The 25,932-nt window shown below is 39.9% G+C and overlaps 1 protein-coding gene across 2 annotated transcripts in view; it reads left to right on the forward strand.

Moving 5' to 3' along the window:
* LOC124615596 (murinoglobulin-1-like) overlaps nt 1–25,932 on the forward strand; it is a 283,543-nt gene that overhangs the window by 55,253 nt on the left and 202,358 nt on the right. For both annotated transcript variants that reach the window (XM_047143583.1, XM_047143584.1), the window contains 4 exons: nt 5,327–5,487; nt 8,359–8,467; nt 10,669–10,902; nt 21,987–22,175. In XM_047143583.1, coding sequence (XP_046999539.1) covers nt 5,327–5,487; nt 8,359–8,467; nt 10,669–10,902; nt 21,987–22,175 — 693 coding nt within the window. The remainder of the gene's footprint in view (nt 1–5,326; nt 5,488–8,358; nt 8,468–10,668; nt 10,903–21,986; nt 22,176–25,932) is intronic.

Here is a 25,932-nt window from a genome sequence, read left to right on the forward strand (position 1 = left end):
TTAATAATAATTAGAGAAAGGTGCAACACATAATCATCTTGGTTATTTTGTCAGTGTTCTGTGTCTTCTTGACCTAATATTTTATGTAAATAACTTCTTATCCTCACTAGGTGCTGTATGATATACTGAGTCATGCAGGAAAGCTTCTCCTGCCGTTCTGTGTGGTGATTACCACCTTACTCTACCTATTTGCAGTACTATCAATGGTGTTCCAAATATGCTCAGTTCCCAAGTACTCCTGGTCTGTCTAAGATGTTCTGTTCAACATCTGATCCCATGGATGGTTATTGGCATCCAAATGAGCATGCCATTATTAATTTTAAGGCAGAATCCCTCATCTTATTGAACTTAAGATCTGGTATCTCTGTTTTGATAAGTTTTGCTGCTACTCTGGTTTCATTTACCTATCTTATGGCGCTGCCCCTCAACCACAATGCCTATGTGATGATTTTTATCACCCAGCAGTTGCTGGTCCAGGGCATTATTTTCCACAGGGATCTCCTTTTACAGTCCGATGACGAGCTGTGCGCCAACTTAGAGCGACGAGGTGTCCATTTCGTCCGGGGCGTCCACCGGGGTCCGAGGTATCATCAAGTTGCCACTGGTGCCTTCTTCTTGACCTTCGAGGGTGACACATTACCTGAGAAGGTCACGGTGATGGTCTACCACCATGATGTAAAGCCATACCCCCCCCCCCCCCCCCCCCCCCCGATGCGGTGCTTCAAGTTTTGGAAGTTCGGCCACATGTCTTCCCACTGTGCTTCCAGCCTCATGTGTCGTGATTGTGGTCATCCATCCCATCCTGATACTCATTATGCAGAAGGAAAGGAAAAAAATGGAATACAAGACCCTGGACCGACTGACCTACACGGAGGCTAAGCGGAAATTTGCACGGCTTCATCTCGTGCGCATGACGTCGTCTTATGCCGCCACTGTCACTCCTGCTACAGTTCCATCAGCTGCAACTCTTACAGTCAGCTCTCAGAGTCAAAGGACCACACCTGCCCACTTGATGGTGGGGGGAACTTCAATCCCTCTTGCTCCTGCTCCATCTACTTCAGGAGCAACACCCCCACAACCATCGGAGACATCAGTTCCCACTTCCCAGCCGGAGAAGCGTAAGACTGCTTCAGCTCCTCTTGCCATGAAGGGGTCCCTTGGGGACCTCCCATCACAAGTTCAGACCAGCAAAAAAGTGGACACCTGCAAGTGGCTGAAACAACCACCGGTCGCTGGTCGTAGGGCCTCACGGTCATCGTCCATCCCTGAGGTTGACCCAGTGAAGCCCTCCCAGCCTGAACCACCAAAGGCACAGCGCGAGGAGCAGAAAAAGAAAAAGGTTCCCAAGAATCTCGAAATTGCAGTGGCACCCATCCCACCGCTTTCTACAAGCTCAGCGTCTGAGGATGAGGTCGAGATTCTGGCGTCTGCTGAAGACCTGGATCTCACTGGACCCTCAGACGCAATGGATGTCACTCATGCGGCTACTGAATCAGTGGCAGCAAGTGACCCAGCTGTGTACTCTGCTTCCCCAGTCCCTTCATGCCTTTCTCAGCCATGGACAATGTCATCCTCCAGTGGAACTGCGGCGGTTTCTTCCACCATCTTGCTGAGCTCTGACAACTACTCTGCCTTCACCCTTTCTTCTGCATTGCTCTTCAAGAAACTTGGTTTCCAGCGATGTGAATCCCCGCCTTCTGTGGCTATCGGGGTTATTATAAGAACTGGGCAGCTTATGATATGGTATCTGGTGGCTTCTGCATCTATGTTCTTCACTCTCTTCACAGCATCTGTCCCTCTACAAACACCTTTAGAGGCTGTCGCTGTTCGGGTGTGGATGCCACAGGCTGTTACTGTCTGCAGTCTCTATCTTCCACCGGATGGTGATGTCCCGCAGCATGTCCCTGACTCCGACATCATTGCAAACCACTTAGCAGACCATTTTGCTCTCAGTTCCGCTTCTTTGAGTTACCCACTGGCCTTCCACTCCTTTAAAGAGCAGTTGGAACGTCGGAGCCTTTCATTTCACACCCGCAATCCTGAACCCTACAATGTCCCATTCACTGAGTGGGAATTCCACAGTGCCCTAGCCGCTTGCCCTGATACAGCTCCTGGGCCAGATCGCATGCACTGTCAGATGCTGAAACACCTCTCAGTGGACCGCCAGCAACGCCTCCTCGACCTTTACAACCGTGTCTGGGTTGAGGGTGAGTTTCCGTCGCAATGGCGGGAAAGCATTGTTATCCCTGTTTTGAAATCTGGCAGGAACCCATTGGAGGTGGACAGCTACCGCCCCATTAGCCTCGCCAACATTCTTTGCAAGTTGCTCGAATGCATGGTGAGCCGGCGGTTTATTTGGGTACTCGAGTCTCAGGGCCTTCTGGCTCCATCTCAGGGTGGGTTCTGTAAAGGCTGCTCTGCCACCGACAATCTAATGAGCCTGGAGTCAGCCATCCGTACAGCCTTTGCCCGCCGTCTGCACCTCGTTGCTGCCTTTTTTGACATGCAGAAGGCATACGATATGACATGGCGCCATCACATCCTCTCTACACTTCATGGTTGGGGTCTTCGGGGTCCACTGCCGACTTTCCTATGAAATTTTCTGTCGCATCGTACCTTCCGCATGCAAGTTGCGGCCTCCCATAGTTCCTCCCGAGTTCAGGAGACCAAGGTACCACAGGGATCTGTCCTATGTGTCTGCCTGTTTTTATTTGCAATTAACAGGCTTGCTGTGGTGCTGGGAACGTCTGTCTCAGCTTCCTTGTATGCTGACGACTTCTGCCTCTACTATAGCCCCATTGGCATTGCAGCTGCTGAACGTCAGCTGCAGGGTGCTATCCACAAGGCGCAGTCTTGGGCTGTAGCCCATGGCTTCCGGTTTTCGGCTGCCAAGACCTGCATTATGCATTCCTGCCGGTGACGAACAGTGCACCCTGAGCCGCGGCTTTATCTTGCCAGCGAACTTCTTGCTGTGGTGGAGACACATTGGTTTTTGGGTGTGGTTTTTGATGCCCGGTTGACTTGGCTCCCACATATTCGGCAGCTTAAACAGATGTGTTGGCGACATCTTAATGCTCTGTGATGCTTCAGCCACACCAGCTGGGGCACCGACCGATCTGCCCTCTCACGGCTCTACCAGGCATTAATCCAGTCCCGTCTGGATTATGGGAGCCTGGCTTATGGTTCAGCATCCCCTTCTGCATTGCGGGTGCTGGACCCAATCCTTCACAGCGGGATCCGACTTGCCACTAGAGCTTTCCGGACCAGCCCTGTGGATAGGATACTTGTGGAGGCAGGTGTCCCTCCACTGCGGTTACGGCGCCAATGTTTACTGGCCGCTTATGCTACACATGTTTGTAACTTGCCCGGGCATCCTATTATCATCTCCTGTTCCCTCAGTTGGTAGTCCATCCCCCAGAATGTTGGCCCTGGGCGGGTTGTACGATCGCGGTCCATGTCAGAGAGCTTCTCTCCGGGCTTGGGGTTTTCCCTCTTCCACCTCCTTCCCGGGTCCCTCTGCGTACGCCCCCGTGGCGTGTGCCTGCCCTTGCCTTCAGCTCTAATTGGCACAGGGCCGGAAGGACTCTGTCCCTCCGAAGGCCTTCCGCCGCCACTTTCTTTCCATCCTTGCCACGTATAAGGGCTCTAGCATTGTTTACACTTACAATTTGATGGTTGCTGGTCGTGTCGGTTATGCTCTGACTCAAGGGGACCATTATGAACAACATTCATTGCTGGCTGGCTGCAGTGTTTTCACTGCTGAACAGGTCACAATTTTTCATGCCCTAGAGTATATCCGCTCCTGCGCAGGTGAGTCCTTTGTTATCTGTAGTGACTCCCTGAGCGGTTTACGAGCTATTGACCAGTGTTTCCCTCGCTCTCGTCTGGTGCTTGCTATCCAGGAGTCCCTCCATACTCTTGCCCATTGCGGCCGCTCTGTGGTCTTTGTGTGGACCCCAGGCCATGTTGGGATACCAGGCAATGAACATGTAGACCGCCTGGCCAAACAGGCCACCAGTAAACCATCTCTGGACATTGGCCTCCCGGAGACTGATTTGCGAGCATTCTTACGCCGCGAAGTTTTCTTCGGTTTGGGACGCTGAATGGCACAACCTGACCACACCAAACGAACTCTGTCCTATCAAGGAGACGACGACTGTGTGATGGTCATCCATGCGAGCCACTCGCAGGGATTCAGTTGTCCTTTGTCAGCTCCGCATTGGCCACACCCGGCTGACGCACAGTTATTTGCTGCGTCGTGAGGACCCGCCTCAATGTCGCTGAGGGCGGCTTTGATGGTGGTCCACATTTTGTTGGCCTGTCCCCTTTTAGCTGTGCTCAGGCAGACTTTTGCGCTGCCTGATACACTCCCTGTCCTTTGAACAGATGACACTGCCATGGCAGGCTTAGTTTTGCGTTTTATTTGGGCAGGGGGCTTTTATCGCTTAATCTAAGTGTTTGTCTTTTTTTGTGTTGAGTCTGGCCTTTGGCCTACGATTTTAGACTGAATTTTTAATTTGTTTCTTGGTGGTTGGCTTTTCTTTTTTTGTCTCTATGGTCTGCCAACCACTGTCACACTTTGTGTGATTTTAATTCCTTTTGTATGGTCTCTGTCTCAGTCTTGTCCTTTGTCGTCTGCCATCTTTTCCATTGTTCGTTTTTATTCTGTGTGGGTGTTTGAAATTTTGGAAAAAGGGACCAATGACCATAGCAGTCTGGTCCCTTTAATCCCCCAAACCAACCAACCAACCATGACTGACCTACATCCCTGCTGAATATTGCTGAGATATGCATTTTTATGTCACTGCCTCTACACTTTTCTATGACAGTTGTCAGGAGTCAGACAAATCCTGCACTCATCAGTGAAGGCAACCTGGTGGCATTCATCCAGGTTTCATTCTCCATGCAGCATGATGCTGAGGATCATGAAATGTTGTTTGTAATGGATGCCTAGAGGCCAAATCGATTGTGGAGTAGTTACCATTTTTTCTTAATCACAGTAACAAAGTACTTTGGAGCCACTGGAGGATGGCTGCAACTATATGCTCTCATTCTGTGTTTATGTATGTTTGTAAATGGGCATTTTGAACCTATTATTCTGATATCCTTCTTCCATATATTGAATAGTTTTGAAGATTATATTGCCTGGTATCAGGAAATGATATCATTGTCCCAGCAGTTCCAGTAAATTTGGCTATAGTTTGCAGGAGACTGGGTTATCAGTTTATTATTGAAAGTGAAATGTGTAATTTATTTGTGTAGTATTACTACAAAATTGAACAATATTTACAAATATTCATTTGTTTCCCTCCATTTTGAATTTTAGGGCAATTGGAAAATTAAACTAGAACAAGATGGATCCAAGACAGTGCATTCTACAACATTTTCTGTGCAGGAATATGTTTTGCCACGGTTTCAAGTCACAATAAAACCACCTGATTATATTCTAGCAGATGCATCGTATGTCTCTTGGATGATTTGTGCAAGGTATACATATTATATCATAAGCCAGTGTTGTTATTATTCCACACTTCAACAATAAAATGTTCATATTCATCTTTGATTTATTTGTGTGTTTTCAATCCAGTTTTAATAACTGTATTTACAATGTGGAAATGTAGGTTCATGAAGAAACGGGAAAGATAAATCAATGAAATGAAAAAATTTATAAAAAACAACAAATTGGACTCAAAGGGTATATAATTACAGGTAAGTCTGAGATGAGTATAAATGAGACTGTGGAATATGAAGACATCACATATCAGGTAGAGAATGACATAGGAATTGAAAGAATGGAAGATGGAATTAGAAGTTGTAAGCATGAGGCTGGTAGTTACAAATTATCTACACAGTGGAACTGAATGCTTAGTGCTGTGTAGTTACAGATTGCATTTAATGTTGGTAGAATGTTATCTGCATTTTGTCAATTGTTGGGCTCATTGTTGAAAATTGATGACTGACTCTACTTGCAAGTTGGAAAACAAGTGGTAGTAGACCATACTTGGCCCCAAACAATGCAACAGTTTGTGGATGCCAAGTACAGTAAGTTAGTTTCCACAATGACTTACACTCACTGAATTTTTAGAAACGTTTAACAGTAAGAATTGAATTATTTCTTCCGTAACTGACCATGCATGGGTTTTATGAAGTTTAGAGGAAAGAGCATTGTGGCACAACTTGACTAAAAGAAGGGAACAGTTGGTAGGACACATCCTGAAGCACTGAGGAATAGTAAATTTAGTTATGGAGGGAAGGGTGAGGCATAAACATTGTAGAGCAAGACAAAGGCTTGATTACAGTAAGCAGGATCAAGAGGCGGTAGGTTGCGGTAGTTATGTATAGATGAAGAGGCTTGTACGGGATTAATTAACATGGAGATCTTCAGTAAACTATTCGGTGACCTGAAGACTACCACAACATTCAACAAATGTGATTCTCAGCACATGAAAAATTGAGAAAATGTATGTTCCATACAGCACTTCTTTAAGAGTAAAACAAGAAATGATATTAAAAATGCATAGCCAAAGAAAATGGGGGAGAAATATTCTATATATTTTTATTGTTACGAGATAAATTTTATTTCTCCATTGCTATTAAATTTGTGCCATGTTGATACAGCTTAGAAGAATATAAACTGTGTAACCACTACTGGTTTACTGTTCTTTGAGCAGTGCAACATATATCGGAACACACCTAAATGAGTGAGAGTGTCATGTTAGATTCAGACAGCATAGTAAATCAGATGACCAAAATCAATGCAGTGAAAGTATATGGTTTGGGGATTGGGGTGGGAGGTCATTTTTTAGCCGAGACAGCTACTTGCCTTCAAAATGAGGCCATGAGAGAGACTTAAACAACTTTCCAATATAAATGATGATGATAGTTTCAGGCTTCCATTACCTTGTCTGTCGGCAGTAGCCAACATATGGGCAGACTGTACTCAAGATGATGTTCCATTATGCATGTCTATTAACATATGTGCAGAAGGCATACAATACATGTTCAAATTGTTGAAGGACACTGTAGAAGCAGTTCCCTCCTGGACCAATATAATCCCACATTTTAATTACAACTAATAAAGAAACTCAGCATCTTTTAGCCAAGGCTTTCTTAAGCAAAGAAAACACACACACACACACACACACACACACACACACACACACACACATACACACACACACACACACACACACACACACACACACACACACACACACACACACACATTCACAAAAGTAATAACACCTCATGTGCACATGACCTCTACTGCTGGCAGCTCCAAGCAGAACTGCCAGTGAAAACGGACATGTGTGCATGAGATGTGCTTGCTCATGTCGATGTGTGTGTGTGTGTGTTTGTTTTCTTTGCTGAAGAATGCTTTGGCCCAAAGCTGTAATGTGTAATAGTCTTCTAGTTCTGCCTGCCAAGTCAATGGATCATCTTTACGTTGAGTAGCAATCTATCCTTTTCGTAATTTTGTTAATATTCTGATCTGGTATTCCCATTGGTTAATTAATGCCTTAATCAATAAGTGAAGTATGTCAACTTGTGTATAAAATCCAGGGTAACAGAAGTATATTGGCAAAGGATAGAGTATAACAAGCCCTGAGGCAACATCTCCAATGGAAAATGTAGCTGGCCAGAAACTTAATTGTTAATTATCTTGTAAATTTATTAGTCTGACAGATATTGAAATATGTTATTGAGAAATCATAATGTCTGTCTTTCTAATGAGTGGTATTACTAAGTATTAGCTCACAAAAAAACTGCAGAGTTGTACAGAAGTAAAAAGTTTAATGATTCACGTCTTCTGATTAACCAGATTTCCAGTAAAATAAGATGCATCATTGGAATCAGCACTTTGGGAATAATACCTTGAATAATGAATTAAAGAGGGGAAAGCTTAGTTAATGCTTGGAAATATTTGAGCACCTAACACACATACTTTATGTAAAAAATGAATGCAATTTGAAAAGTAACTAAAAAAAAAAATATAAGTAGGACTCCAATAAGAGCAGAGGAGAGATTTCAGCTTGTTCTGTTTTGTAAGATCAGTGAACATATGTCATACATTATTCCATTTCTTCATTATTGTGATCAATTATTGTGTATGCCACTAATTCTGAACACTTTTCATGCATGCCAACCTCATTTCCACCATTCATTCTTTAACAGTTACATCTGATCTAGAGGAAATATTGATGTTAAAGGCAAAAGAGTAAAAAATGAAACTATTCTGGCAGAAAACTGTTAGGCTACCAGTAAACTGCTGCTATGAGACATTTTTCTTTCATTACACATAGCTTTTACATTTGAAAGTCTATATAATTAATTGAATACACTTCTTTTAACTTATAGGTACAGTTATGGAAGACCATTAAAAGGTCGATTACAGGCAAAAGTAGTGCCAATTGTTCCAGCATGGAGACAGAAAACAAAACCCCCAGTTGTAAATCTGATGACAGAAGTAAGTTAATTACAAATTAATCAATTTGTTTATTAAGGGAACAATATTTTGTAACACATTCTGTAGCACAAATGAGATTTTTTGAATTTTGTTTAAATTTTGTTGTATGCCCTAGTTAATACTTTGAGATACCAGTATTATCTTGTGTGTTGCTATACTCTGAGCTACACGCTTTAGCTGCCATGTGTTTCAAATTTTGAGCTTTAGTTGCAGAAAAGCAACTTTCAACTTTGTTTTTTAATTCTCTGAACTTCTGAAGGAAAAATACAAGCCTGTAAGTCGAGGGATTCATGGTTTATTTCCTGAAATTTATCTCTGTTGCTGGTGTTAACGCCTTTACATTAACACTTTAAATGCAAAATTTACTATGTAATTAAACCAGTAATGAAAGACTTCATTCTGGAATATTTACAGAATGTTATTTCTTATTTTAAAGGTGCTGAATTATCATCTAACAATGTGATAAGCCCCTGTACATAGTTCTAACTTTTGTTAGCTATTACTCCAGAAAACTAGTATCTATGGAATGTGGGGAAAGTAGGAAGGAAAGGGAATTTTTACTTCTTAAATGACATAAAAGTCATTATTTATACGTTATTGGTTTAATCCAAAACAGCTTGGGGAAGGAAACTTCTTAGATTTGTTGAAGGAACCATCCCAACTGTCATGTGAAATTATTTAGGGTAACTTTGACAGTGATAAATCAGGGTGGCAGGAGATTAACTTGAAATTTTTTCTCCTGAATACAACCCCATTGTCTTACCACTATGCCACCAAGATTAATAACTGACCCCATAGTTGAAGGTTAGTACTAATAAGTTAATACATTGAGTAGAGACAACTAGTCACTGAATACAGGCAGTGTTGAGCATTAGACATATGCATACAGAAGAAATCCAACAGTATAGAAATTTCAGACTTGCGTGCTTCTTCAGATAAGACTATATTATTTGCTAGTGGTACTAATAGCTGTGACATCACTTAGAAAGATAGTGCGGTAAACTTCTTCGTGTACATTTAATTAAGTCAGTTTCTAATATTTCTGTGAATTTCCTAGCTTTTGAGAAAAATGAACCTAAATGAACAATTTTAGAAAATAAATAGAAAATTAGTTCTTCAGTATTTAGAAAAACAAGAGTAATCATTTCCATGTTTAGATTTTCAATTCTCACTTCTGATGCAAATCACTGCAGTTATTGTGGTTAGTAATGATTCTTACATAAATCTTTAATTGTGTAATTCGCATTAATGTATAAAAATGTCCTGTGATAGGGTGAACCACCCAAGGCCCTCTTCCTTCATTCCGTTGCAGTGATGCTGTTCCTGTGAGAGGATAACTTCTGTTTTCAGCATGTAAAAGTGATACTGAGTGTTGAACAAGTCCAAAATAAGCTTGTGATCACTCTAATGGTTAAGTGAATGCCTGAAAAAAAGCAGGAAATTCAAAAATAATTTTCATCTGGAATTTGTTCTTTTGTCTAGTGCACAGCAGTTACTTAACTGTGTTGCTTTGAAACATATTTCATTGGTCACATCTTAAAGATATTATCTGTTCACGTAGAATCAAGAATGGAGAACCCCTTTTAGCTGTGTTATATATAATAGTGATTGGTATATGTAGACATCCTTAGTTACATCATATTGAAAACTGTTCTCTTATGATTACTATCAATGTACTGTTGCAAATGGTAGTTGGCACCAGTAGATAAACATTAGCATGGTTGTGTACATATGAACATATGCGTTTTCCATAAAGTAGCAAATTCCCACTTGTTCTATTGGTTTTATTATAGCTTTTGTTATTACAGAAAGAGTATAACAGTTTCATTATAGGTAGTTAATTGATAAGACAACTAGCATGCATAGTTGGTGATTGCTATGTCTCAGTTAGCTTATACCTTAAAAGCTCTCCATTGAGATGAGATCTGCTGCACTTTATCTTCAGATGAGTGAGTGAACCCAGTGTTTGAATTTATTTAAGAGAATATTCAAATGAGTACCTATGTGCATGTTAACTTCTTTGTTAAAATACAAAAACACAGAGGACAGAGTTTATGTCATTGAAACAAATGCTGGGCATAAAGTTTCTTTAAAGTGTTTTTACTTTCAGTTCATATCTACTTTTAGACTGCCTGTCAGTTTCACATTGATTATAGAAACTTTAAAAATTATTTATGCAATCTTCCTTAACTCTGTTACAGCTTGACAGTTCTGATGGGTGTTTCAATTTCAACATATCAGGCACTGAATTGGGACTGTATGACTGGAAAATGTCTCCTAACAGCTTATTACTACAAGCATCTGTGACAGAACATTCCACTAATGTCACAGAGCATTCCAATTATACTTCATTAATACACCACCAGGCTCTCACAATTGACTTTGTAACATTCAGCTCTCAGTACTTTAAGCCTGGCCTCGCATACAGTGGAAAGGTATGTAATATTAATACAGATAGAAAGAGTAAAAGAAGAAATTTCAATCTCCTCAAACAGATATAAAAATAATAAACACACTTGAATGATTAGCATTAATACAGTGCTGTGAAACACTGAGACACATGTACTGATTTCATCCATTGTTGAATGGATTATTCCATCTTATGATTTATTTCCAGGAGAAAACAGGAAACTTGTATAATTTTTTGTTTGATGTAACACTTACTTCCATCAGTTGTGATGCAGGAAAGTGGCACTATATCTCCTACTCTAAGACTAACCATAGGTCCTAAGTAAGCACACTAAGATTCATTGGAAGATCCCTCAGGAAGTGTAGTCCACCTACAGTGGAGGTAGCTAACAAAACCATTGTTGGGCTAATACTTGAATGGTGCTTATCAATCTGAGGTCTGTTCCAGATGGAATTGATAAGAGGAAATAGAAAAGATACAAAAAGAGTAGTGTGTTTCATTGCAGGCTCATTTAGCAAGAACAAAAACATCACGGAGATGGGCAGCAAACGACAGTGACTGACACTGGAAGAGAGGGATTGCGACACTGGAAGAGAGACATTGTGCTCACAGTGTGCTTTACTGTTAAAATTCTGATACTGTATATGATAAACTGCTTAATATCAAGGAAATAATGAAAGTGAAGTTAAAAGTACAAAATATAAGTGAAGAATTTTTTACTACAATGTGTCACATAAAATTAGTCGCTAGAGTGGTATTCACATATGACCTAGCAACAAAAATATTCATCTAATTATTTGATGTTGTCCTTCACAATGATTGGGGTGTCTGTCTGCAGTTCTCTGCCTGGAGAAATCTTGTGTGCAAATTGGCTCTTAATGCAGATGACACTGGCTTGTAAGTAAATTTTTGATGTTCATGAGACTGCACTTCATTTTCACAATACACAGTGAAATGAAGATGGTCAAAACTTAGAGAACGTCAAAAAATTTCGTCGTGTGATGCGGACACTAATTAAATTTTGATGCATGTGGAACTGTGGCTACATTTGCAGGTCTGGATTTTATACACTACTGGCCATTAAAACTGCTAAACCAAGAAGAAATGCAGATGATAAACGGGTATTCATTGGACAAATATATTACACTAGAACTGACATGTAATTATGTTTTCACACAATTTGGGTGCATAGATCCTGAGAAATCAGTACCCAGAACAACAACCTCCGGTCGTAATAACGTCCTTGATACACCTGGGCATTGAGTCAAACAGAGCTTGGATTACGTGTACAGGTACAGCTGCCCATGCAGCTTCAACACGATACCACAGTTCATCAAGAGTAGTGACTGGCGTATGGTGATGACCCAGTTGCTCGGCCACCATTGAACAGACGTTTTCAATTGGTGAGAGATCTGGAGAATGTGCTGGCCAGGGCAGCATTCGAACATTTTCTGTATCCTGAAAGGCCCGTACAGAACCTGCAACATGCAGTCATGCATTATCCTGCTGAAATGTAGGGTTTCACAGGGATCGAGTGAAGGGTAGAGCCACGGGTCGTAACACATCTGAAATGTAATGTCCACTGTTCAAAGTGCTGTCAATGTGAACAAGAGGTGACCATAACGTGTAACCAATGGCAACCCATACCATCACGCCGAGTGATACGCCAGTATGGCGATGACGAATACACGCCTCCAATGTGCTTTCACCATGATGTCGCCAAACAAGGATGCGACCATCATGATGCTGTAAACAGAACCTGGATTCATCTGAAAAAATGGTGTTTTGCCATTCGTGCACCCAGGTTCGTCATTGAGTACACCATCGCAGGCACTCCTGTCTGTGATGCAGCATCAAGGGTAACTGCAGCCATGGTCTCCAGCCTGATAGTGCATGCTGCTGCAAACGTCATCGAACTGTTCGTGCAGATGGTTGTTGTCTTACAAACGTCCCCATCTGTTGACTCAGGGATCGAGACGTGGCTGCATGATCCATTACAGCCATGCTGGTAAGATGCCTGTCATCTCAACTGCTAGTGATACGAGGCCGTTGGGATCCAGCACGGCATTCCGTATTACCCTCCTGAACCCACCAATTCCATATTCTGCTAACAGTCATTGGATATCGACCAACGCGAGCAGCAGTGTCGCGACACGATGAACTGCAATTGCGATAGGCTACACTCCGACCTTTATCAAAGTCGGAAATGTGGTGGTACCCATTTCTCCTCTTTTTACGAGGCATCACAACAACGTTTCACCAGGCAACGCCGCTCAACTGCTGTTTGTGTATGAGAAATCGGTTGGAAACTTTCCTCATGTCAGCACGTTGTAGGTGTCGCCACCAGCACCAACCTTGTGTGAATGCTCTGAAAAGCTAATCATTTGCATATCACAGCATCTGCTTTCTGTCGGTTAAATTTCGCGTCTGTAGCATGTTCTCTTCGTGGTGTAGCAATTTTAACGGCCAGTAGTGTAGTTAACAGTAATTAGAAAAATGAAGATCTATTGTTGGATTAATAAAATAAGTTAATTTACAACTATAAATTTTGAGTTTTCATTACTTTATTCTTATTATTTGGGTATAGATATGTTTACAAATTAGTACATTGTTTTCTTTGTCATGAAATATAAGTTTTTCAAACCCAAACTTGATTTTTTACAAGCTGTTTCACAATACAGGAAATAAAAAGTCCTTTATTTTCTTGAATACAGTATGGTTTTATCGTAGGGGTTACACAGTTTTCTGTTACCTGATGTAAAGCAAATGCAAAATGTGAAGTTAGTTTTTAATATAAAAATTTGAGATCAAGAGAAAAGTGAGTATGAGTGCTTGTTTACACCAAAGTTTATGAACTTGTTGTTCCAACTATACATACTACTATGTTTTTATGCCATTGAAAACTTTTGTATTGGACATTGTAGAGTTATAGTGGAGCAATGCAGCATGCTGGTGAAACAAACTAGTGCTGGTCAGTGTGTGTGTGATTATGGTGGCACTGTAAGTGGAGCATTGTGGAGCAGAGTGGTGCTGAGTGAATCAAACATGTTTGTTTCTAGGCATGGTGACCAGTGTGTTTGACTCTGGCTGCTTTCAGGCAATGCCAGCAGCATTCGAGTGTTGCTGTGGGTAACAGCGTCATTACTGTTACTTGTGCTTGTGTTTCGTTTGTTTTTGATGTCAGCAGAAGCATTGATAGCAGATGTTTTTATTTGGTGTCCTTTATAGGCCCAGTGAAACAGCTGTCATCAAATTGATTCATTCTGTACAAGTTACCTGATGATGTGGCAATAGAATTACAAACTAAAAGTACATAACACATTTCCTTAATCTCTTATTTCTTTCATTGGGTTAAAATGAGAGGCAGTAATGAAGTTGAAGTTGCATAGCTGAGATACATTTAAGGGTAATGTTTTATTACGTGAGAAAAAGTTCTTCATCTTCCGGTCATCTGGGGTTTGCAGCAAGAAGCCTCCATGTGGGTTCGAATCTGGCTCTGAGCACTATGGGACTTAACATCTGAGGTCATCAGTCCCATAGAACTTAGAACTACTTAAACCTAACTAACCTAAGGATATCACATACATCCATGCCCGAGGCAGGATTCGAACCTGCGACCGTAGCAGTCGCGCGGTTCCGGACTGAAGCACCTAGAACCGCTCGGCCACCGCGGCCTACTGGTTCAAATCTCTCCAGTTTTATCTTCATGATCATTTGTGTGATATTCGCAGGAGGGAACAATATGTTGGTTGACTTTTCTTGGAATGTATGCTGTCAGAACCATTGCGTTGAGCAAAATGCCTTTCATCATTCAACCGATTCTTAAGTATTGGTTGTCAGTATGTTTTTTAAGCTACTTATTTTGTTACTGTACTACATATCCTGAGGATTCTTCCAGTGAATCTACCTGGCATCTGCCTTATTCATGATTAATTTTATGTGGTCAAATCACTTGTATGCATACCCCAAGATTTTTTCTTTGTGGAAGTTACTGCTTCCAGTGAATGTTCTGCAGTTTGGTAATTGTACAACAAAGGGTCTTTCTGTCTGTGTACTCACTATATGTTACATTTGTTGATGCCAATTGCCAATCCTTGCACTTAGTGTCAATTCTCTACAGGTCTTCCTGTATTTCATCACAGTTTCTAGCATTGTGACTTCTCTGTATACAACAGCATCATCTGGGAAAAGCTCATGGAACTTTTTGACGATATCTGCTAGGTCATTTATATTTATTGTGAAAGGTAATGGTTCTATAACACTCTTTGTGGCACACCCATAGTTACTTTTACATCTGAAGACTTCTCTCTATTCAGAATTACAGGCTGTGTTCTGTTTGCTAGAAACGCTTGAATCTTGTCACACAGTTGGACTGTTATTCCACATGTTCATATTTTTTTCATTAGATGAGAGTACAGAATTGTAGTGAATGCCTTATTGGTATCTATCTGAGCTCCTGTATCTACTGCTTTCTGTATCTTGTGGACAATAGAGCAAGCTGGATTTCACACTGTCGTTGTTTTTGGAACTCATGTTGGATTATGCAGAGGAGATTTTTGGTATCCAGAAATGTCATAACAACATGAGCATAAAAGATATTCCAAAATTCTACAACTGACCAGCGTCAGAGATAGAGGCCTATAGCTTTGTGCATCTGTTTGATGACCCTTCTTGAAAACAGAAGCGACCTGTGGTTTCTTCCAGTCATTGGATATGCTCGTGAGTTTGCAAGCAACATACACCATCTTTGTCTCAACTGTCGAAATCAGTAAAAAGATAGATTTCATATGAAGCTATAAATTCACATAACATCTGGAAAAGAGAAATCATCATGTATCCTAGACTGCATAAACAACACAAATTATTTACAAAATAATTACTTACAAGACATTTGATGAGTGCACCAGATGACAAATAAGGGTTTTTTGGGGCTTGACAGAAAACCAGAAAAAATTCAGCTATCTTGTAGAAGAAATAAAGTGATATATATAAGTAAATGTCATGAGATTTGACAGTGTTTTCATATCTCAGTATCAGTTATGGCAGGGGGGGGGGGGGGGGAGGAGGAGGGACATTTGACTCAAATACTGAACTATTCCATAAAATAAATACTAACACAGAGATACAGGGGCTGGCCAGTACTTACCTCAGCTCAGTACAGTCGATAGATACACAATACAGAACAGAAAATTTACGTTCCTAGCTTTCGGAACTTTGTTCCTTTGTCAGGGAGGAGAGAGGGGAAAAAAGGGAAGAAGGGAAAGTGTATTCAGTTACTCACAACCCAGGTTATGAAGCAACAGGGAAAGGTAAACAGGGAGGGTAGCAAGGATGGAGGCATGGTTGTCAGAGAGAAGCCAAAGATATCCTACTGTAAGTACTGTGCCAGCTTCAAATCAAAGAGGATGCATACCGAAGTAAAGAGGTATATAGTATAAAGGTAAACACAACTATATAGGATGAAAAGATGTGTGAACAGTTAAAGAGGAAAGGGAAAAAGGAGGAGACTGAAGAATACGGTTGGTTAACGTAGGTTCAGTCCAGGGGGATGGCGGGATGAAAGGATGTGTTGGAGTGCAAGTTCCCATCTCTGCAGTTCCGAGGGACTGGTGTTGGGTGGGAGAAGCCAAATGGCATGTACGGTGTAGCAGGTTCCTAGGTCCCCAGAATTATGCTGGAGGGCATGGTCTGCTACTGGGTATTGGACATCTCCTAGGCGGAAAGTTGGTCTGTGCCCATTCATGCGCTCAGCCAGTCCAGTTGTTGTCATACCAATGTAAAAGACTGTGCAGTGCAGGCATGTCAGCTGATAAATGACATGTGTTGTTTCACATGTGGCCCTGCCTTGAATTGTGTATGTTTTACCAGTAGCAGGGCTAGAGTAGGTGGTTGTGGGGGGATGCGTCGGGCAGGTTTTGCAGCGGGGACGGTTACAGGGGTAGGAACCGCTGGGTAGAGAAGGTGGTCTGGGAATATTGTAGGGTTCGACAAGGATGTTACGGAGGTTAGGGGGGCGATGAAAGGCAACTCTCGGTGGTGTGGGGAGAATATTGTCAAGGGATGATCTCATTTCAGGACTTGACTTGAGAAAGTCATATCCCTGGTGGAGTAATTTGTTGATGTATTCGAGGCCAGGATATATTGGGTGACAAGGTGGGTGCTTCTGTGTGGTCTGGGGGTAGGAACATTGTTGTTGGACGGGGAGGAATGTATTGCTTGGGAGATCTGTTTGTGGACAAGGTCTGCAGGATAGTTGCGGGAGAGGAAAGCACTGGTCAGGTTGTTGGAGTAATTGTTGAGGGATTCGTCACTGGAGCAGATACGTTTGCCACGAATACCTAGGCTGTAGGGAAGGGAGTGTTTAATGTGGAATGGATGGCAGCTATCAAAGTAAAGGTACTGTTGTTTGTTTGTGGGTTTGATGTGGGCAGCAGCGTGGATGTGAGCTTCAACAAGATGAAGGTCAACATCCAGGAAGGTGGCTTGGGTTTTGGAGAAGGACCAGGTGAAATCCAGATTCGAAAAGGAGTTGAGGTTATGGAGGAAATTAAGGAGTGTTTCTTCACCATGAGTCCAGACCACAAAGATGTCATCTATAAACCTATACCACACCAGGAAAAGCAGCTGTTGGGTCTTCAGGAAAGCTCCCTCCATGCGGCCCATGAAGAGGTTGGCATAGGACAGAGCCATCCTGGTTCCCATGGCCATTCCCCTGATTTGTTTGTAGGGTTGTGAGTAACTGAATCCACTTCCCCTTCTTCCCTTTTTTTCCCCTCTCTCTTTCCTGACAAAGGAACAAAGTTCCGAAAGCTAGGAACGTAAATTTTCTGTTCTGTTTTGTGTATCTATCGGCTGTACTGAGCTGAGGTAGGTACTGGCCAGCCCCTCTTTCTCTTTGTTAGTATTTATTTCACATCTTTATATGAGATTTTCTATTCCATAAAATACAACTTAATGTTACTATTTACAAGTTATTGTCATGCAGTTTATAATTGAAATTTATTTATCATTTGTAACATTTCTGTCCCTTATTGGTTTTTTTTTCTGTTATGGTGTTTTTATTTTATCCCTTTCCTGCATTCAGAGGTTGATCTTGAACTATTTCAAACACTTCCATGTTAAGTATCTTTGTTTCAGTTGAATGTACAAGCAAAATTTGTCACATAAATATAATGCTCTTATTGCACTTATTTTATTCATTTACATAAGAGAAACTGAATTTATAGGTTGCTTTCAACATTACTGCCTCAATAATAGGTATATACATTTTGCCAGCTATCTTGCATGTTCAAGAAGAGAAGATGAACGTATTTCACTATTTATCCTTGCTCATAACTTCATTATACAATTTCTCATTATACATCATTGTTTCCTCACAATAATGTACATTCTTTTCCAGTACATACATATTAACATGAGTAACATTACCTGCCAATAACATTAGTAACACAGTCTTACTGAGATTATCTTTCAAAAATAATGACTCTCATTACATCATTATGTAATATCCTGGATTACTACATAAACTCTTCACCTTTCCTTCCTAATTACTCCAAGCTTTACTGTTACAACATGAAAACAGAGCAAGTAATCATTATGGCATTACTTGATGACAGTCATTATGGCACTACTTGATGACAGTCAGTACATATTTACTTATATCATCATATAACAGACTGATAATTTAGAATGCATAATATATTTTGCTGTTTGCTAAGCAGAATGATCTGATCTTTCTAGGTATGGTGAGTTTTTCATATTTAAAAGGAGGTAAATAGAACAAATTTCCCCTCACATTTATATCAGACTAATAATGCCAAACCATAAATATATTCTGCAAGAGTCAAATGGTACAAATTTTTCTTTACACACATTTCAATTTTATCTCAGGAACTTTTATGTCTGATATTATAATGCCAGTTGCTTGTTCGAGTGGTATTAGGCTGGTGAAAGCATAGATTTCTGATCAGCCCCCGCTCCCATCCATAGGACATTCAAGTGCTTGCTAAGGACATCACAGTTAGGTTTATAAATGTGCAATTCCCTGTTCATAACATTTGGTGTGAGCATTGATAACTGACCTAATGAACATAAGTTTGACAAAGAAATAGCCAGGTTAACAATTCTTTTTCCAAATTCTACATTGCTAGTTGTCCTACTCCTTATATCTACAATATGTGCCACTATATTACATTTACTGTCATTCATTTTCTAATGTCAAATATCTGTGACACTGTGTGCTGCAAAAATACCATGGTAAGAGAAGTCATATGACAGAGTTGAAATATTGCTGTCTGGCAAAGCAGATAATTGAGCATAAACTGTTTCATAGAATAAAATGGTTGACAGTGGCAAGGCTTTTTCCCAGTATGATCAGGTGATGTATAAATTAGATGACATATGAACACAAACACAGCGTACACCTGTGGAATTACAAGAGGATATGCCAGCTGAATGATATATTTCACAGGATAACTTTTTCATTTGTAAAATATGCATTCATTATAGGACAAAGAGATAATTGTTTCAGCAAAATCAGGTGGCTCCATAAGTCAGTAAATGTAAAAATATGGCATCGTAGGTCATGAATAAGAGAGTAGTGTATTAATCACAAACATTTTTTAAGTCCTGTACTGTAAGCCCGGTGTAAGTCATGTGATCGACAAAGTGGTTTCTCACAATTACTAATTCAAGAAGAATGAATACTGATGATAGTGGGAGATAATTTTGACAGACAGAGTAGAAGGGGAAAGACGTTTTATAGAAAATGAGAATGGAAATATATGCTACAGCGATTTTGGATTGATGAGTCTGTAAGCTTTTAGATGAGGATTATGAAGTACTTTGAAGGGCCCAATATAAATACAAAGAATTTCTTCAACTCCTCACAGATAGGATATAGATTACTCATCTGTTTTGACTAGAACTGGATTACTTACTTCAAACTGGGTTGCTTTCAACTTCCTATCATGCCTTTGTTTTCTGATATTCCACTGTTTCACACTATTTTTCCTACAATTTCTTCTCTTTCTTGTGGAGTTAAGCTCTTGCAGGCTGGAAATTCAATCAACTCATTTGCCAAGTTGGATGTTTTTTATTGTATAAAATTCCATAGGAGAAAAACCAGTAGAAATATGTTGCAGGCTGTTTAAAATATTTTCAAAGCTAGTAATTTGTTCTATCTGTTTTGTGTGAGGCTTGTTAGAGTGCATCCTGCATAACATCCCAATTTTTCTGAACCAGCTTCCTGCGAGATTACTGGCTGGATGACAGGGATATATTAGAATATGACTGATATTTTCATCTTCAACTAAAGCTATTCAAGTGTTGTAGGTAAATTGGGTACCTTTATCAGAAAGGATTGCTTTACATGTTCCCACATCTGATTTTGAAAACTATATTTCTGTTAGATGCTTTGTAGAGTGGATACAATTTTATAAATTTGGAAAACAAATCAACCATCACAAATGTAGAGCAATATATCCTCTTTATTTAGTGGCACATTTAAATTTACAGCAACAAACTTCCTCTGTTCTTTTGGAAAAATGTTTTGTGTAAGCCCTCTACATGTTTGGTTACTTTCTTTCAAGCTCTGGTATCTGTCACAGGTTGCTAGATGTTTTCTACTCCCCTTGAAATACTAAAGAAATAAATATTTTCTTGATTTTTCTGAATAAATTTTAGTGTCCCACATTGTCCAAACTGCATATTTTACGAACACATTTGTAAACCACTCTGGCCAATAAAACTTCCAAATGTTACTGTCAACTCTTATCCTCCTAAACATGTTATACACTTTATAACATTTTTCTGCCTTTTATCTCTCCTGTTTTACCAATCATATGTTTAATAGTATGCAGTTTCGGTTATGATTTCGATTTCTTCTGGTATCATTGCAGATGCTTCTTAACTAATTATCAAATTTTATCCCCTTCAAATACATTAACTTAAGCTTCTTCTCACATTCACCTCTATTGTCTTCAAATTCACTCTCATTGGTAGTCTCTGACAGTCAGGTTGTTTTTAATTTTGTGTGTGTGTTTTTGTTATTGGTGCAGCCCTTTGTGTGCATGATTGGTTCCTGCTGAATATTATTTGGACACTGTGTTTGAGTTGTTGGTGCTTTGATGGACTAAAATTGTGTTCAGTTTACTGGTCATGTAATTAAAACATGCCCATCTCATTGTCAGTGCTTCCTGTTTTGATACAGAATGGTAAAGTTAGGTCTGTGTAGAATTTTACTTTTGTGATGGTTTCAAATTTCCATTCTTGAGACAAAATTCCTTCTTCAGTAATGTAGTGACCAAAATATTTGAATTTCTTTGCAGGAAATTTCCAGTTTTCCAACTTCAGTGATATCAGCAAAATATGAAATGGGGTAAATGACATTGGTACCAGAAGTACTCTCCTCCGCACATCACAAAATGCTAATGGAATATAGATGCACAGGCAGTAAAGTTCTTAGTAATAGGTTAGAGTACTGTAATACAGTAGTTTATCTGTGAGGAATGGTTACAGCTGTGATTTACAATTCACAAAAACTGCTAAAGACATATGGTCCTGAACTGGCAGTGAGGAAAATCTTTCCAGTAGGTTGTTGTTTTTCACATGTATAACCGTTTTTCTGCAAGAGTCACTCATAGTAGAAAAGTAAGGTGTTTCTGTGTTAATTTCTGATATACAAGTAAAAATGCTGGAAGTGATGTTGCAAATATTTGTAGTAAGTAAGTAATTTTAAATTGATGTACAAAGTAATTATAGAAGAATGTTTTCATAAAAGACAGAGAAATAAGCAAAAGCTATGTAAGAGAATGCACTTACTCATTAGAAGCTGAAATAAACCCACAGGGTTTGAAGTGGATTATGCATTAATCAATAAAACAGTAATTGTCTTTGTGAATCATAGAAGGCCACAGAGAAATAGACAAGTGCAGAAAGCTGTGGAAAAAGATTAAGCTTTTTAATTTGTTATGCTTATGCTAGCAATAGTTTTTGAATGTTTGTGTGCTTTAGACAGTTTATTGTGTTTTAAAACTACAGTGTACTTTGCATTTAATTAAATGTCATTCATTTGTAAAAATTGCTACAAGGAATTTCTTTTATAAACAGATCAAAGTGGCACAACCGAATGACTTACCAGCTTCAGGCCAAGAAATTCAAGTGTGCCTGAAGGTACAAGCAGCGGGAGAGTGGAACCGAGCTCTTGTTGCGTGTAAGAATTTCACATCAGATTCTGATGGTTTTGTGGACTTTGTTGTTCCTCCACAGCACCAGAATATTGTTCTTCTTTCATTTGTGGTAAAATTTTTGTTATAGTTTAACATCAAAATTAGTATTACCATTAATATCTTAACACTGAAATTGTTTGCAGACCTTTTAACTTTATTTTCATTTATTTGAGTAACTTATTTTTACTTTAATTTGTGCCTAGGGTGAATCACCATCATATTATAGTTGAAACAATGGAAAATCTGGAATGGAATAATTATATGATTTGGATACATCGCCACTCACTACCTAGAGGAGGTGCTGAGGGGTAGAAAGGCACATGTAAAAGTAGACTATTGGAAAATACCAGCTCTCCGACAAAGTCCTTTATCAGATCTCTCTCTCTCTCTCTCTCTCTCTCTCTCTCTCTCTCTCTCTCTCTCTCTCTCTCACACACACACACACACACACACACACACACACACACACACACATGTTCACTCCTGCACAACTCTCATTATACAATTTATCTGTTGACTAGCCATGCATGTGTGAGTTGCACATGTATGAATGTGCAGTTTGTCTCTCATCTGATGAAGGAATAATATTGTAATTGCCTAATTTTGCTATACAACCATATTATGAAGTTCTCCAGGATGACCCTACATTGATAAAGCAGTTGTTAAACACAAAGTGAACGAACACCAATGTAAGGAAGGGCCAGACTGTCAATTTCTGCTACACAAAATCCAAGATAGCATTTAAGTATAAGTTAGTGGGAAGAATACTTAAGTATCTAGGCATAACGTTTGATAGCAAATAGCATTGGTATCTTCAAATTTGCAAGGCAAACAGTCCTCTTCCAAGTAAAGATAATCTCTAGCGGCTCTTCAAAGAAGGTAAAACAAGAGTTATGTTGTTCCTTGGTAAGACCTCATCTAGAGTATAGCAGGTCTGTATGGGACCGATATCAGCCATAGCTGGTTTCAGAACAGGAAACTGTGTAACAAAAGCCCGAAAGATTTGCCTAGAAATATTTTGAGTGATTAGTAATGTCACTGCTCTCACGAAGAGCATAAATAGAGCGCATTGTAAATCTGAGAAAGATCCACCAGATTAGTTAGCACTTATGGGGCTGTTGGAGGTTGTATTATATAGTCTGATATTAAAAATAAGATGAATGAAGGTGAAGGCAGAGATTAGGCCATTCCCACAAACTACAAGCTACACTACAAGGAGTCTGCAGTCAGATATTTTTCTTACAGATAAAGGAAAAAGGGCATAAAATGGTTTACTGAGAGAAGCGTTCAATACCTACGCTGAGACACTACAGTTCTTCAGGAAAACACTGAAATTGAGTTACTGAAGGCTTAAATTAAGTGGTCATGTGACCCTCCAACCTCATGTAAGTCGTAGATGTGAAGTAGTGTATACACACAGGTTGGTTGTATCAGTACAGAAAGATGGAGTGACATGAAGGTAGCACATAAAGACAGGAAGAGCTACCCTGTTTGGTAGTGCCCATGTTCACATCATGAATGAAGTTGTCCATTGTGTGTATGAGGTAAGCCTCGCAGCCATGTAACATGGTATAAGAAGAATGGCTATAAAAAGATACTAAACAACACAACCAGACATGAGAGTCACACTGTCATAATGACAACTGGTTGCAAACTCAGCAGAAACAGGTGTTATCAGTGCAACCAGCCTGTGAGTGAACATTGTGAAGAAACTGCTTGCACTGGACATTTTTAGTCGGGTATCTTATAAAAAGGGCATTGCTAGCTGTGTTAGTTAAACTTCACATGTTCAGTGGTCCAAAAAATTGACTGTAGATGACTGAAGGCATTTGAGGTGCTCCAACAAGTTGCAGTTTCCTGCTTTTTGAATGCTGAAAGGCATCGACAGTACTGGTGACCCCTGAGGCATTTAATGCTATATTTTTAAGGTGTTTTACATACCATGACTTGCACCCACTCATTCAGGTTATGATAAACATGAACTGGGTTGTTTATTTCAGCATTGATGCTGACAATGTTGCCCTTCATTTTAGAAATTCATGATGCATATGCTGCCGACACTCCCATGTTTCAAGATGGCAACAGCTATGTTCAGCAGGCTGTAAGGCTCCACACATATAGTTCTGGTATGACAAACACTCAGGTATCCTATCATGCCTCAACTGACCAGCTAAACCACCCAGTGTTAAGCCTGTGTAAAATTTATAGGATGGTAGCTTATGGGATCTAATCATCAATGAGTGGCTTCAGCTGAAGACAGTATAACTGAAGAAACTTACAGCCTCTCTTTCGCACTGAACTGTGGCCATTGTGAAGGCTGGGGAAGATGACTAATTTTTGGTCTAGTTTGGTTAATAATAGTTCCCTCAATGCATCTCTACATTCCTTACTGAGCAGCCTTCAGTTTTTGAATTGTTGTGGTCATGTCGTACTACTGTAAATTGAAACTGCTAATTGGCTACACACTGATTGTGAAGTTTCAGCTAAAGAAGCATTGGAAACTTAGTTCTGAGAACTCTTTCTAGTTTACCAAGTGCACTCCTGGCTCGTTTTTCACAACTGTTTATTTCTTTCGGTAGCCATCTGTGCATTGTCTTCAACTGCCCTAAATTAAAAAAATCTTCAGTTGATTCTATGACTTCTTTGTTGATTGGTACAGTTCTCTTTTCATTGTTTTGATTATACATTATTTTAGTTATAATGTAATTGCGATTTCAATGTCTACTTCCAAACTTGCTTTATTAAGTTCTTCAGACCTATTCCATTAATACATATACCTTTTTCATTTTTGCCATCTAAGAATTTGGTAACTTCCTCTAGGGAGGCTGAGAATAGATTTGGTGCTATGGAATTTCCTTGTCTGACACCTTTTTCAATTTGTAACACTCCTGTGTCCTGTTTTACTTTAATGAAAGCTGTAGTTTTCATGTATTTATTTTCTGTATAATAATGAAAGTTACATCAGTGTCATATTTTTCATTAGCAAATTTAAGTTTTTCAAAATGGTGATTATCAGACAAAGTGTTACTCATAGCTAAATTCGGGACTTTTTTATGACTCACAAGTTGTCCATTGTGCAGTATTCATGTCTATAGCTAGCTTCTTTCTTTTACTCAATTAAAATAAAATCTGTCCTTTTGTGCAGATTGTGACAGTTTTATTGAATAATTTATACATGCCAGTAACTGAAATGAGACTGATACATTTGTAGTAGTTCATATCTTGTGTGTATGCTTTGTTGTGATGTACATGATCCAGACACATTACTGTGATAACAGTCTAACAATGTCAACATGCAGTAACCATTCAGACACCAAGTGGCAGCACAAGCAGTGAAGGATGTATAAAGCATGCAGGAAACAGTGCAATGATTGTCATAACACAGAAATGGAGCAATTTATCTTACACCCAAAATGGCAAGACCATTGACTTTTGGATCAGGGGTGGAAGCATTTCTGAAGTGGCTGAGTTTGTAAACTGTTTCGAATGCCGCCGTGATTAAAGTGCACTGATCTTGGCAAAATAGTGTTATCCAACATAGGCAACTGTGGTGCACCATGGGCCATAGATGACAGATATGACAGGAGAACAGTGGCTGCAGAGGTGTGTACACGCAAATAGACGTGCAACTGCTGAGCAATTGATTGCCCACATGAACAAAGGGGCTACCAACAGTGTCTTCCAACGTCCATTCAGCAAATGTTCTTGTGTATGGGACTCTGCACCAGGTGCCTGGTTCATCCACCCATACTAACGAATGCAACTGAGTGGTGATTGTTGGTCTTTACAATGAATCATGTTTTATGCTCCATCAGACTGATGGTTAT

The sequence above is a fragment of the Schistocerca americana genome, chromosome 5 (assembly GCF_021461395.2).
Source record: "Schistocerca americana isolate TAMUIC-IGC-003095 chromosome 5, iqSchAmer2.1, whole genome shotgun sequence".
Lineage (NCBI taxonomy): Eukaryota > Metazoa > Arthropoda > Insecta > Orthoptera > Acrididae > Schistocerca > Schistocerca americana.